Genomic DNA, 12,527 nt, shown 5'->3' on the forward strand with positions numbered 1-12,527 from the left:
TGATACAGAAATTAAAAACAGACTCATGAAAACCTTTGTAAAGGTTGGAAAATTCCTTTATTACTCATTAGATAGCTACAGGTGTAGCTTCTTTAGGCAAGAAGCCAAAGAGCTGTGGCATTGAAACAGTCTGGAACCAGTGGCCAGTGATTTTTTTGAATGAATGAATGAAATGAAAATAGTCACCTTCCTCGTGTTTCAAGCTAGAATGAGAAATAGGTCAAGGTAACATTAGTCAAGTTGGCCATAGATACATTCCTTTCACTCTTACCTGTGGATGAGTCACAGATCTGTGAAAAGATTGGGGAAAAACCAGCTATATGTGCAACTCCTGGGATGCCCTCTTGATTATTTCTTTATTGTTCTGTGCTTGGTTCCCTTCTAGGAAGCAGGTTGCTTCCTTCCAGCAGTGTTGCTGGCTCCACTGGAAAAGGAAAAGGCAGCAAAGCAGATGCTCAGCACCATAATCCAGTAAGTGCTTTAATAAAATGTTTCCTTCTCATTTGCACAAAGATGGGAGAAAAGAGAGGAACTTTATTTAGTAGGCTTTGCTTGCTGAGGGTTGAAAGGGCAATGAGAAGGTACTTGCAGAGGGAGGTTAAAGAACTACCTTGTTCTGCAGGCCTCCATTTTGTGCTGTGTGTGATGTCACCGCTGGAGGACTGTCTTGGTGCACACTGGGTGAGGAGCACAGGTAACGGACCTGGAGGAGCACTGTAGGCCCTTGGCTCAGGATGGAGGCAGGCCCTGGGCCATCCCTGGCCTCACTGAAACAGTGCAGCAATTACTGTACGGCTCCACAGTAAACAGAGTTAATCCTACACCTTCTTCCCCAAACGATCTTCCATGGCCAGCTGACTCTGGCCTGCCTAATATACCTAAGCTCTCCCTTTCTTGGTTGCCTCCTTCCTCTCAGGGAACAGCATTTCCCATGGAGACACTGCTCTCTGCCCTAATCTAGGCACAGTTTTTTTCCTCTTCTTTTTTGTTTGTTTGTTCAATTTCCTTTGCTCAGATGCAATCTAGCTTTCTCTGTGCCTATCTACTGCTTCTAATAGTTTCATTACTCTACAGAACCCCTTTCTTTTGCTCATTTTGTAATGTTGTGCCTATCTGTTCACTTGCTTGTTTGCTTTTAGCCTAGTATTGGTGGGACCTACTTGTCCACGCCAGTTTCACAGCTTTTCCAGACATGGCAAGTGGGACTTGATCTCCTGGAGAGATCTGTAATAGAGCAAAGGGGAACACACCTTCAGGTTTGTTCCCTACAATTCATAGTCCAGTTTTGCTTGTGTTGCTGAGAGTATCTCTTTTCGCTTGGTATATTCCTTTCCTTGCTCAGTATCTTCTCTGGCCTGACAGCTAAACAACATGCTGCCTTGAAAGTGGTGTGGATGTGAGGCTCTCAGGAACTGGTTTGGTATATAGTGAAGTAGAAGGGGTATCATCTTTATAGAAGAAAATTCTTCCACCTATTGCTAAATAATCCTGAACAGCTGGTAGTTCTTATTACTGCTGTTTAGATCCTCAGTGTTTTTTCAATGTTCGGCTTTTAGCTGCCCTGCCACCTTGTGGCATTCAGAGCAGTCAGGTCAGCAGTCAGCATTCAGTCACCACCACTCCTTGAGGTGGTGGTCACTGGTGACACAGATCAGAAAGGGAAAAGCCAAGTAAAGAAGCTGTTACTTATCACTGAGACTACTGCAATGCACACTACAACAAAGACAAGTACTAAGCATGACAGTGTAGCTGCCAGCCGAGCTTGTGCTCTGTAACCCTGGAGCAAGGTTGTCTTGCTCCTCTTTGATGGAGGCAGAACTCCATCAAAATTCTGCTCCCAAACAGGCAAATTTTGCTCAAAGTATGTATACAGTCAGAATTACAACAATTTTCAAACTCACTGATATAAATGCAAAGCCTGTGGTTTTGCATTTACTGGTGGTTATTACAGGCACTAAGCAATGGAAGGAAAATCCTGAGTTTGGATTTTCCTTATCTCAATAGTGTTTTAAGTATTATTTTAGTACCTAAGGTTTTGAGCATTTAGTTTCTGCTGATTTGAAGTAGGTCTAAGGGCCTTTAAAATAGTTTTGTGAAATACATCACAGTCTTTAAGATCCATCTCATTTGGTACACCTGCTAAATCAACAACATTCTGCCACAAAGGCTGGTTATTTTTCAATCAGTCTGGTTCAAATGATTAAATTTCATGAGACCCTGGCTTTTACCTTGAGGAACATCTCCAGATGTTCCTTGAATTCTCACTAGTTTCTCATCAGAGTTCATTACTTCTACAAAAGGGCATTTTACCCACTTAGAGATAGCACTACTGGCTTAAAGTGATGTTTTAGTCATTCCATTTTATCACCTCAAAATCACTTTGATAGCACAGATTGGAGACAAGCAAATTTCAGGAGAGAAGTGGTAAAAAATTGCTATAACATGGCTTCAGGGGACTCAAAGAAACCTATGGTACCTACATACATGTCATTCTATCTCCTCTTGTATCTCACAAAGATTTCCTGAAGTTCCAGGCTGGATTTGCCCAAAGACTAATGGATGCACTAGTAGAAAGGAGGAAGGGGTTCTTAAGTTATAGGATATTTCCTGAAGAACTGAAAGAGGTGTAAGAAGGCAAAATTGTGGATGGGAGAACATGATACTCCCACAGCACTTATAGCTGTAAGAACATGAAAGATACAGATTTTTTTCTGATGCTTTGTTCCAGGATTTGCTGTTGAAATGAACAAGTGTGAACATGCTTTACCTTAAAGTTCAGAAAAAGACAAAAACCAGAATTCCAGCTGCTGCTAGTTCTTCTGCTTCATTCAGTGATGCATCAGAGACAGCCTGGGATCATTGAGAAATCAAGCTTCATACAAATCAAATTAGTTTCAATGTGTTACTCCAATTCAGCCAATACAGGGCCAGGATCAAACTGTTTCCATGGAAATTTCTTAATTTTATTGCTTCCACACCTTTTCCTCTGCAGACTATGTGATGGAAAGTCCCTCATAGCCATATCCAAATCACCTTTGGATAGGCAGCAGTTAGGGCAAAATACAATCTGGTTCAGTTACCAGCTCCACTTGCATGGTGATTACCACTGTCCTGCGAAGACATTACTGTAAAACTTGCATTAACTAAAAACTCCTGCAAGGTCTGGCATTGGTGCTGCACGTGTATGGTGGTTTCCTCAAATGTCAGTCACTGCAGAGCAAGGTGTACAAAATACTGTTCAGGATGGGGACAGTTCCTTTTGAAATACTTGATTGGTTCCCTAGACTTTTCTTTGGGCTTGAATTGTGTCCCCTCCAGTTGCCATGCTGCTAAGTAAAAGGAAGCATGAATACCTTATCCTGTACTTCTAGTGCCTATGTAGTATATTGGATTTAAAATAAAAGAAGAATATGGCCAGCTTCTCTTAGGTTGTGTGTGTGTGTGTTTACAAAGGACAAGCAGGAAGACACAGAAGTCCAGAGATCACAGTCCCATTACAATTTAACCCTCATGTTTTAGGGCAAACGAAAAGAGGACTAACAAGAAAAGAAGAATGTTTGATCTGCAAGAAGTTAAATATTTAATGTTTTATCTTTCATGTTAGTCTGTGATCTGTTGAAAAAAACTAAGCACATTTGTATTGGTAAAGACCTCACCAAACTGTAATACTGGCAAACCTTGAAATTCTTCCTAATTGGAGATGAGATCAAGCTGTAAAAGTAACTGTTATGGATCAGAAAGCCATCTCTCCCTAAAATTGATATATTCAGATAATCACTGAAGATTGACTGTGTGTATATATATATATATATGTATTTTCCTTCTTGTATACTTCCCCAGGACTTTTCACAGCTTGGCACTTGGGGCTGGTCCCAGCCATTTTTCACCTGCAAGACAAACCAGACAAAAGAGACAGTTAGAATTTAAAACACAGGAGTAATTCGGCAGTCATATTTCTGCAGCAGGATGATTATTCCTACTCTTTTGAAGGGTAACTACTGAGACAGAATACAGGTCTGTATGTGGTTTGACTTCAGACAGCTGCATAAATCCTTCACTGTCTAGGAACAGCTGAAGCTGTACAGAAGAATTTTTCCTCCGTTAGACATGAGAAATTTGGTGGGTCTGGGGTATTGCACATGAGGGTCAAACCAATTCTTTTTAGGACTCCTTTTTGGGGGGGCTGGGGACTAAGAAAGCAAAAAAGAGTGGAAGGCTGGGGAGTCAGAGAAACAAAAAGAAAATCTGAGTAAGTCCTTGGAGTTGAGATTAGAAACCAGGCCACAGCATTCTAATCAGGACTAGTGACTACTGTAGTGGGTGTTGGGTACTCATCTTCCTCACTCTCATTTTATGGAATCAGAAACCCATTAAGAAGAGAAAAAAAAAAAAACAAACTCAAAAAATTTCCTTTCTGTTTAAGCCTATGACTAATATTAATTTACATTAATATATTCTGCTGAATTTTTTCAACAAATGCATGAGAGCTAGTTATGTGCATAACTCTTTCTAGTGACATACTCTCTCAAGTGCCAAATCTTGAGATCAATAGACAAATGCCCTCTAACCCATTAAAACAAGTGACTTGATTTTTTAACACAGCCTATTTCAATCTCTTTAAAAATTTAAAGTGTGCATTCTGTGGTAGAAAAATGAAAATAAGGATGTTTAATATATGAATATCTTTTACAAATTTGTGTAGGTAGACACAAGTTATGCAAGGTATAGGTTGGGGAGCTGTAATAATGTGCTTTTTATTAAAGAGATAGAAAATGAAAATGTTAAAACTAAAAATATTTGAAAGACCTTAAGAGCGTTTTATTCATCTGCATTATGTATTTCATTAAAAGAGGGTGAAAGTCTGAAACCAGAAGTGATGTTATTAGGTAGACTCACCTATAACGCTGCCTAGCAGCTCTAAACGATCAGAGCCAAAAAAGAGATGAGGTTCCCCATTATAATGTGCCACAACAGCAGGCATCCCAAATGCCTATTAACACCAGGGAGATGAAACAGAGAATGTTATAATGAGAAAATTTTTTGCAGACACATTATCAGTATTCAGGAATGAACCCCAATAAGTTTGACTTTTTCCCCCCCCCTTCTTTTCACATTCTTCATTCTTGAAGTCTAATGGAGCCATCAGAAGATAGGTGACTCTCCAGACCTTGTGTGCCCCTTTTGAAGGAGCAAAAAAAGTAGCCTGATAAATCCACAGTTCTATTTCAAGTAGTGATAAGTGGTGTCTCGTGATACTGGTCCCCTCCTTGCTGTCCAGCTGGAATAAGCTGAATGGGTCAACCTGGTTTTCCCATATGACAGTGAAATAAACTACCAACAACAGTGAGTTAGCTTTCACACATTCAAAAAGCAAAGAGCACCCAACAGAGATGGTCTGTATAGTGCTTTCTAATCATCACCTTCGTTGTTCCTTGCTTCCCCATATTCATAATAGAGAAGGAATGCATAGCTGTGAAGCCCAATGGCATTGGAAGTGTCTCACCCCATATTTCATTGCTTCATCTGTTGTCTCTCTCAGTCGGTCCTTCACTGTAGGGGATGAAATCATTTCAAGTACCTTCTGGGAGAGCTCTGATGATAGCCCAGCCTGTCGGGCAACCTGAGAAAAGATGATATAATTAGGAGTACCTTATTAGTAAATACTCTAATTCCTACTATGGTCTAATTAATTTAATCCTTAGTATTATCACTCAAGGTCTATTGCAAAAAAAATTTCAAAATACTCTTGAAGCATTTCTTGCACAATTGTCTTGCTGTGTGCCCAACCCATTCATCATTTAACAGTTCTCAGATACAAAGTAGAAGAGACATTTTAAACTTCCAAAATCTGCACATTATTTTAAGGAGTTCCTAAACATAAAAGGGAAAAAAACACCCCTAAGTTGAACCTCTAATACAACGACTCATAAATAAATTACCAAATAAATTACAATAAATTACAAAAACCTCAAACTGGTATTATGAAAACAAAATCTTACTGTACAAGCCTATCAAGACAGAAACAGTTTGTATGGCAAATGTGGCCACATGGGTTCTGTAAGTGACTGCATGAAAGTCAGTCACTGTAACTCACGGAGGTTAAACAGTTGCTGGTATTACTGCTGTATCTTTTTCACCTCCTCTGTGCTTCTGCCACACAGGAAGGAGATAAAGTAGCCAAAGTTAAAGGTCCGATGTTTATGAGATAAAACTGAGATTACAATTACTTTTAATAAAGTATTTCACTAAAAAAAAAGCTTAACTTGCCTGCCATCTACCTGAATGGCATGCTTTTTCTTTTTTTTTTTTTGATTAAAAAACCCCAAAACAACAACAACAAAACAAACCAAAAAACCCCCAACCAAAACAAAACAAAACCCACCAACAAAAAACAAACCAATAAACCAACATTACATATGGACCACTAATCCTGCACATGCAGGTATTACTGATTCTTTCTTTCAATCGCTTTTTTTTGTTTAGCATCCACATTTTCTTGTACCTTCTCCTACTTACACATCAGGGAGATTAGGAGCTGTTTTTTACTGTGCTTGAACAGGAGATTAAACAAATGTAGCACTTAAATAGACTGAGGCAGAATTCAGACCATACATTGCTGCTATAGCAATTTATGTGAAGTTATTGCTGACAAAAATAAAGAAGTAAAAAAATATTAAGGACCTGTTATCAAGTAAAAAACATTCCATTTTTCTAATTGATGTGTAAAATAAATTCGCCTATAATGATTCAGATGAAAGGGTTGGGACCCCTCACGAAGGACCCCTTTGGATGGCAAATTTTCAGAAGAGAGGAAAGTCTAGTACTTGCTGCAGGGGTGAATGAAGACAGACACAAGCAAACAAGAGGACATCTACTTGTCTGCCTCAGTGAACATAGGGGGATTCTTATTGACTGCCAAACAGTGACTAAACTTAAGATCTTTCTGAGTGTGAAGTCTGACTCTGAAGTTCTGCATGTCCTTGCTTTATTTAAATAATGATGGATTAAGAGACTATGTGGTGATGTTCTGTATATATTTATGTACTGGGTCTGGTTGGGATGGAGCTACTTTTCTTCACAGCAGCTCCTATGGTTTTGTTTCAGATTTGTGACCAAAACAATGCTGATAACATACTAATTGGTTTAGCTATTGATGAATGGTGTTTGCATAGTGTCAAGGCATTCTCTGTTTCTCACTCTGCCCCCACAGTGAATAAATGGGGGGGTTCACAACATGTTGGGAGATGACACAAGGCAGATGACCTGAACTAACCAAAGAGATATACCATGCCATATAACAGGCTGAGCAATAATTAGTGAGGAGGCAGTTTAAGGAGATTAACCTTTTGTTTGGGAACTGGCTTGGCATCAGTCTACCTGTAGGAGGTGGTGAGTGATGGCCTTTGCTTTGTTTTCTTTCACTCTTCTTCCACTTTTACTTATTAAGCAATTTTATCTCAACCTACAAGTTTTCTTGCTTTTATTCTTCTTTACCTCTTCCCCTGTCCTCCTGGGCAGTGGGAGGAAGCAAGTGAATGTCTGTGTGGTGCTCAGCTGCCTACCAGGGTTAGCACACCACAGTTTAATTATATCCTTCAAATCTTGCCTCTTGAAAAGGGAAAAGGCAAGCCTTTGCTGAAATTCTGGTAAAAAAGGTACACTAAGAGGAAGCTGAAGTGCAAGGACTAGACTGAGGGAAAAGTAAGACTGCAAAGACTGCAAGTTTCAAATTTCAATTAGGGACGTTGGGTAGGAGAGACTAGTTGTGGACAATTCCTCTCTTTTCTTCATATTAAAAGAACTTATAAAATAATATAGAAAGGAGAGCCCTTAAGAGGATCTCCTGGTATATGAACTTACATGCCATGACAGCTTTTACTATAATAAACAAAATCTAAACATCAAAAGAAAATACATCAGGAGTGTAATTTCTAAGCATACAAAAGGGCAATGCAGCACTGAGCTTATCAGAAAGCCTGGCTCCATCACTCCATGGAAAGTCAACTTCCCCAAAGTGTTGCATTTTACATGAACATTTCATATGGCAGCAATACTTCAATGTATTCTGGAGAAATACTTTGTACTTTCAAGACTTAATAAAGCAGTATTAATAGATAACTAATTGTCCATCCTGGGTATCTTGCCACGTGAATTAACAAAAAAAAAAAGGGGATTCTGGTTCTGAATGTGATGCAAGCATGAAAAGAATAAAACCCCACATTCCAAACAGAGCTTCTAGGCAAATTAAATCCATTTTTTTCTACCTGAAATTTTTCAAAACTCCAAGTGTTCATTTGACTAAGCTGTCTTCATGTTTATTACTGATCCAAGTCATCAGTAAGAATCTGTATCAGAAATGCAGAAGCACCAAAAAAAGGAGACACTTACAGTCAATATGTTCTCTGGCTGACTGATATCTTCATGCTGGTAAAAGAATAAAATAAGTAAATCAGTACTTAAGAACAAAAGCTCAGCTCCAGACTTGAAAGCAAGTTTTCTAACAAAATAGAAATAAAACCAATATACTAGTTGCTGGAGAAATTTCCTCAGAAAAGGTATTAAGTCACCTAATCTAGGAAGTTTTTTCTGAAAGGAACCACTGATCCACTCGGCCTGTAGGACTCATCATATGATGAGTAAACTAAAAGAAGTAAATTAAGGTGACTATAAACTAGTTCTTTTCACAGTGGTTCCTGAACTACTATGACCTTAAGATCCTCCTATGACTCTTCATTAAAAGACATTTCCTTTCTCTTGCTTGAATCCCACATTTGAATGGTGTGGGACAGGAAGGGTGACAGAAAGGATCAAAAAGTTGGCTTCATAAAATACTGACCTGTGACCAGAAACGTATCCAGAACTCCCTAGATAAGGGTTCCAGGTATTCTGGTTTTGTCATATCAATGGCTGTGATAAAGCGCATGGCCGCAAGACTGCCTGGGATTAGTGGGGAGACAGAGAAACACACTGAAACAAGGCACAGGTTCAGGAACAGAGATGGTCTGCATGAGTGCTACCTAAGAACAGTATGACCTCCTCTGTAACAGGCCCGATAAATCCACAGTCTTTAATAGTAAAGCTTATGTTGATTCATAGTAGCTTATGTTGATTCACAATCAATTATCTCCCAATGATATTGTGTGAATTATATCATTCACAGCCATATTTCTCCAGAAATTTCTTTTATGGTTAAAAATACACAGGCTTCATATTGCTCATAGATACAGAAAAAGGCTGCGGACAGGGAATTAATTTTCACCTTTACTGTTAGGGAGAACTCGAACCAGAAGTGTTAGAGATGAGAAACACCAGCTAAGCTAAGTCTCTTTCTTACTTGTACGAAAAATACGTTGGAAGTCATCTCCAGAAATTTTTACAGGCACTTGGTAGTATTCTGCCATCCTTTTTATATCCTTCAGCAGGTATTCAGCACGCTTTGGTAACATTGCTGGTGGCTTGTTACCTTTAAGGAAAAAGTTCTGTTGAGATTTCCAACTGTATTATAATACTGGACAAACCAACACTGGACAAATTAGACCTCATATGTACATGTGCCTAAGGAAGAGTATAATTTCTTATTGGCTTACTGAAACATACTCAGCTTTTCCAAAGATAATGCTAGGATTTAAACATGATTTATTTTGGTTTTGCACAGATCAACCCTTTAAGATAGCAGAATCAGTTTTAAACCAAGGTACAAATGTCCTAGCAGGGATTTTTGTTGATTCAGACTTTTAAGACAGACAACTACTAATGCATGGGTAAACCAATGTAGAGACTTGTTAATTTCATGATTTGTAAGTCTCAGTGATCAATTTGTTCTAATAAGACCATGAGTACTGTTTTAGGACATACTTGGATCCTTCCTGCATATTACAAAGTGCAAGAGTTCCACAAATTATTTCTGGTTTCAACTCAACAGAAAACTTTAAGGAAAACACTCCATATCAAATTATTATTATGGTATTTTAGAACTGATGAGCTTTGGCACAGACTGCCAAAGTCTGTGTGGGTATGTAGTTGCAACAGTATGAAATTCTTTGTGAGTGATTTCTCAATCACTACCGAGCTCCACAATCCTATGATTAATTTGTTATGTGTGCCAAAAATTAGTTTAAAGCAGGCTCTGTGGGCTCTGCATTCATCAAGAGTTTGCCCACTAGTGCCCTACTAGTGAAGAAGGTGCTACCCTATAGAACTAATCTCTTTGTGTTGCCTACCAGTTTGTTGCATTATGCCACCAAGGAACGCTGGACGAAAGCGCAGGTCAATATTCCAGATGTGCTGGTACCGGCAGAGAACCTGCAACATAAAAGAGTAATGATGGATTAAAAGTCAGAGGTGTCTATAGAGCTGTGTGCAGGTAAGGCAGTAAATAGACACTTCAGATAAATCCTTTTCTATTTTATCAGTGATAGCCCTAAAGCCTTTTCTAGATGCTGCCAGAGAACTGATCTCAGAAAAACTGAGAGGACCATATTCGTATCATGACTGTAAAAGTCTAAGCAGGAATAAATAAGCGAAAGATCAAGCTCATGAGTGGACGCTCACACCTGTTAAACATCAAAACTATCTCTGAAGCAAAATGTTCAGCAGTAACTCCCGCGTAGGCACAGGCCATGCTGCCGTTTGGCTGGGACACGCTTCCTTGGCGTCCCTGGATTTCAACACGCGAGGAAGAAACCCAGGAACCACTCAGAGGTGCAAGAAGAACTAACTGCGAGGAGGGAAGGGCACTGCCTGCAGCCGGCCGGACGAGCTGCCCTTGAGCGGCCCTTCGGAAAGGGAGGCGGCGACGGGAGCGACCTCCCGGGACCGGCCGGGCACCAGCGGCCGCAGAGACCCGAGGCGTTCCGGGCAGGGCCTCCCGCCTTCTGCCGCACCCTCACCTCAAACCCCAGCCAGGAGTACGGGGAGATCACATCGTAAAACAGCTCCACGACCGTCCGGCTCATCCTGGCCCCGTCCCGTCCCGCCGCTCCCAAGCGCGCTCCCGCAGCAGCAGCAGCGCCGCCCCGGGCAGGGAGCGGGGCGGCCCTTCCGCAGTCCCTGCACGCCCGCCCCTCAGCCTCCTCCCCGTCCTGCCCTGAGCCGCTGCCCGGCCCGTCCTTTCGCTGTCCCTCTTGTGACTCCCGGCCCGGGAGGAAGAGGAGGGGTGGGGGCGGGAGCCGCGGCTTCGCGGGGGACCGGGAGGGAGCCTGAGTCCTTCTCCATGGCGAGGCCGGGGGATTGGAGGCTCCCGAGGAGGGAACCCGGGAGCTGACTCAGCGGAGCAGTGCAGCATGTTTTCCCGGGAGCACGGCTTCCCTGCCGGATCAGCAAACGCTTTACGTGCAACTGGCCCTTTTGTTTCCCTACCCTCGATTTTCCCATACTTGTTCCTCCTCCATTCAGCTAAACCCTTCCCCCAGCTTTAGTTCCTCCCCTAACCATCCTACAAGAAGTTACGTGCAATGCCCAAGCGCTTCCCCCTGCATCCTGTCACGTGCTCCTCAGGATTCATCTGGCTGTAATCTCAATTGTCGACAAAGCAGCTTTCTGAACTAAGAGTAACTTTTAAGGATGAAAAACACGAACTACCGACAGTTGCTGAAATCTTTTTTTAACACGCGAGTACAGGGCAGTGAAACAATGGTTAAGAAAGGATTTGGGAGAGAGCTGGGAAACACCATTGTGAAGTCTTTACCAGGCATATTGGTAGACATAATGGGAAAAAGGAATTAATGAACGACTGAATAAAAAAAAAAAATCTATTTAGAAGAATTAGTAGTGCCTTTCCAAAGGAAAATCCTGCCTTGCATTTTTCTCAAGGGGTCAAAAACACTGCAGAGTGTGAATTTAATGGATGCTATAAGTCACTGCCTCAGACATCCTCTGAACATCTGGGGTTTCCTTTTTCTGGGCCACTGGAGCCTATGGATGTGACTACTGCTTTCCCATGTGCCAGTTCAGCCAGTAGAGAGCCCGAGTGTGTGTCCCAGAGAGATTCATAGGTACATACACTCAGGACACTAACACAGCTGGCTACACTGACTGCAACAAGCAGTGCTACCTGTAACTCCACTCACAAACAACAATTTCCTTTTGTACCTGATTTTTTAAAAAACTTTAAAGATAGATTTGTAATGAGCTTGGTGTTAGCCTGATTCTCTTGGTTTTCATCCTGCTCTTTAGCCTTAATGAATGATTCATTGTTTCTGATTTAATAAATTGATCTGTTACTTATACATAATTCTGTGTGCGTCTGTTTTCATCCCCCAAAATAAGAATTTTGCTTGATAGATCCCACAGTTAAGCCACTTTACATCTTTTTTTAATCTTGTGTTCTGGTAATATGCTTTCAATACAATTACTCCAATTATCCCAAAAATGACCTTGTGCGGGTCCCATTTAGGTGCAGCCATAATGTTGTAAGAGTTTGGCTACAAATTTAACACCGTGAGCACATTCCCAATATCAGTCCACTCATCCCAGTGAGGATTATATACCCCAGTCACCTGGGGAATACTCAGCTTAAATGGATCATG

General features: G+C 40.9%; 2 protein-coding genes across 10 annotated transcripts in view; one reads left to right on the plus strand and one right to left on the minus strand.

Annotated features, from left to right (window-relative positions):
• LOC135409328 (rap1 GTPase-activating protein 1-like) overlaps positions 1–3,427 on the plus strand; it is a 45,723-nt gene extending 42,296 nt beyond the window's left edge. For 6 of the 9 annotated variants that reach the window (XM_064644691.1, XM_064644690.1, XM_064644685.1 and 3 more), the window contains 3 exons: positions 386–471; positions 623–694; positions 2,729–3,427. In XM_064644691.1, the coding sequence (XP_064500761.1) occupies positions 386–471; positions 623–646 (110 nt within the window). In that variant the 3' untranslated portion in view covers positions 647–694; positions 2,729–3,427. Of the gene's footprint in view, positions 1–385; positions 472–622 lie in introns of all 9 variants that reach the window. The other 3 variants (XR_010428143.1, XM_064644686.1, XM_064644687.1) reach the window with 3 other exon arrangements.
• A 129-nt stretch (positions 3,428–3,556) lies between these two features.
• On the minus strand, positions 3,557–11,129 carry GSTK1 (glutathione S-transferase kappa 1). The gene is made up of 8 exons (XM_064644722.1): positions 10,890–11,129; positions 10,221–10,302; positions 9,335–9,463; positions 8,837–8,937; positions 8,389–8,424; positions 5,504–5,620; positions 4,897–4,990; positions 3,557–3,887 (listed from the first exon to the last, which is right to left on the minus strand). Exons 1-8 carry the CDS (start codon positions 10,953–10,955, stop codon positions 3,847–3,849), a joined length of 666 nt encoding a protein of 221 aa, XP_064500792.1. The 5' UTR covers positions 10,956–11,129; the 3' UTR covers positions 3,557–3,846.
• Positions 11,130–12,527: the final 1,398 nt, after the last annotated feature.

Source organism: Pseudopipra pipra, chromosome 2, assembly GCF_036250125.1.
Source record: "Pseudopipra pipra isolate bDixPip1 chromosome 2, bDixPip1.hap1, whole genome shotgun sequence".
Taxonomy (NCBI): domain Eukaryota; kingdom Metazoa; phylum Chordata; class Aves; order Passeriformes; family Pipridae; genus Pseudopipra; species Pseudopipra pipra.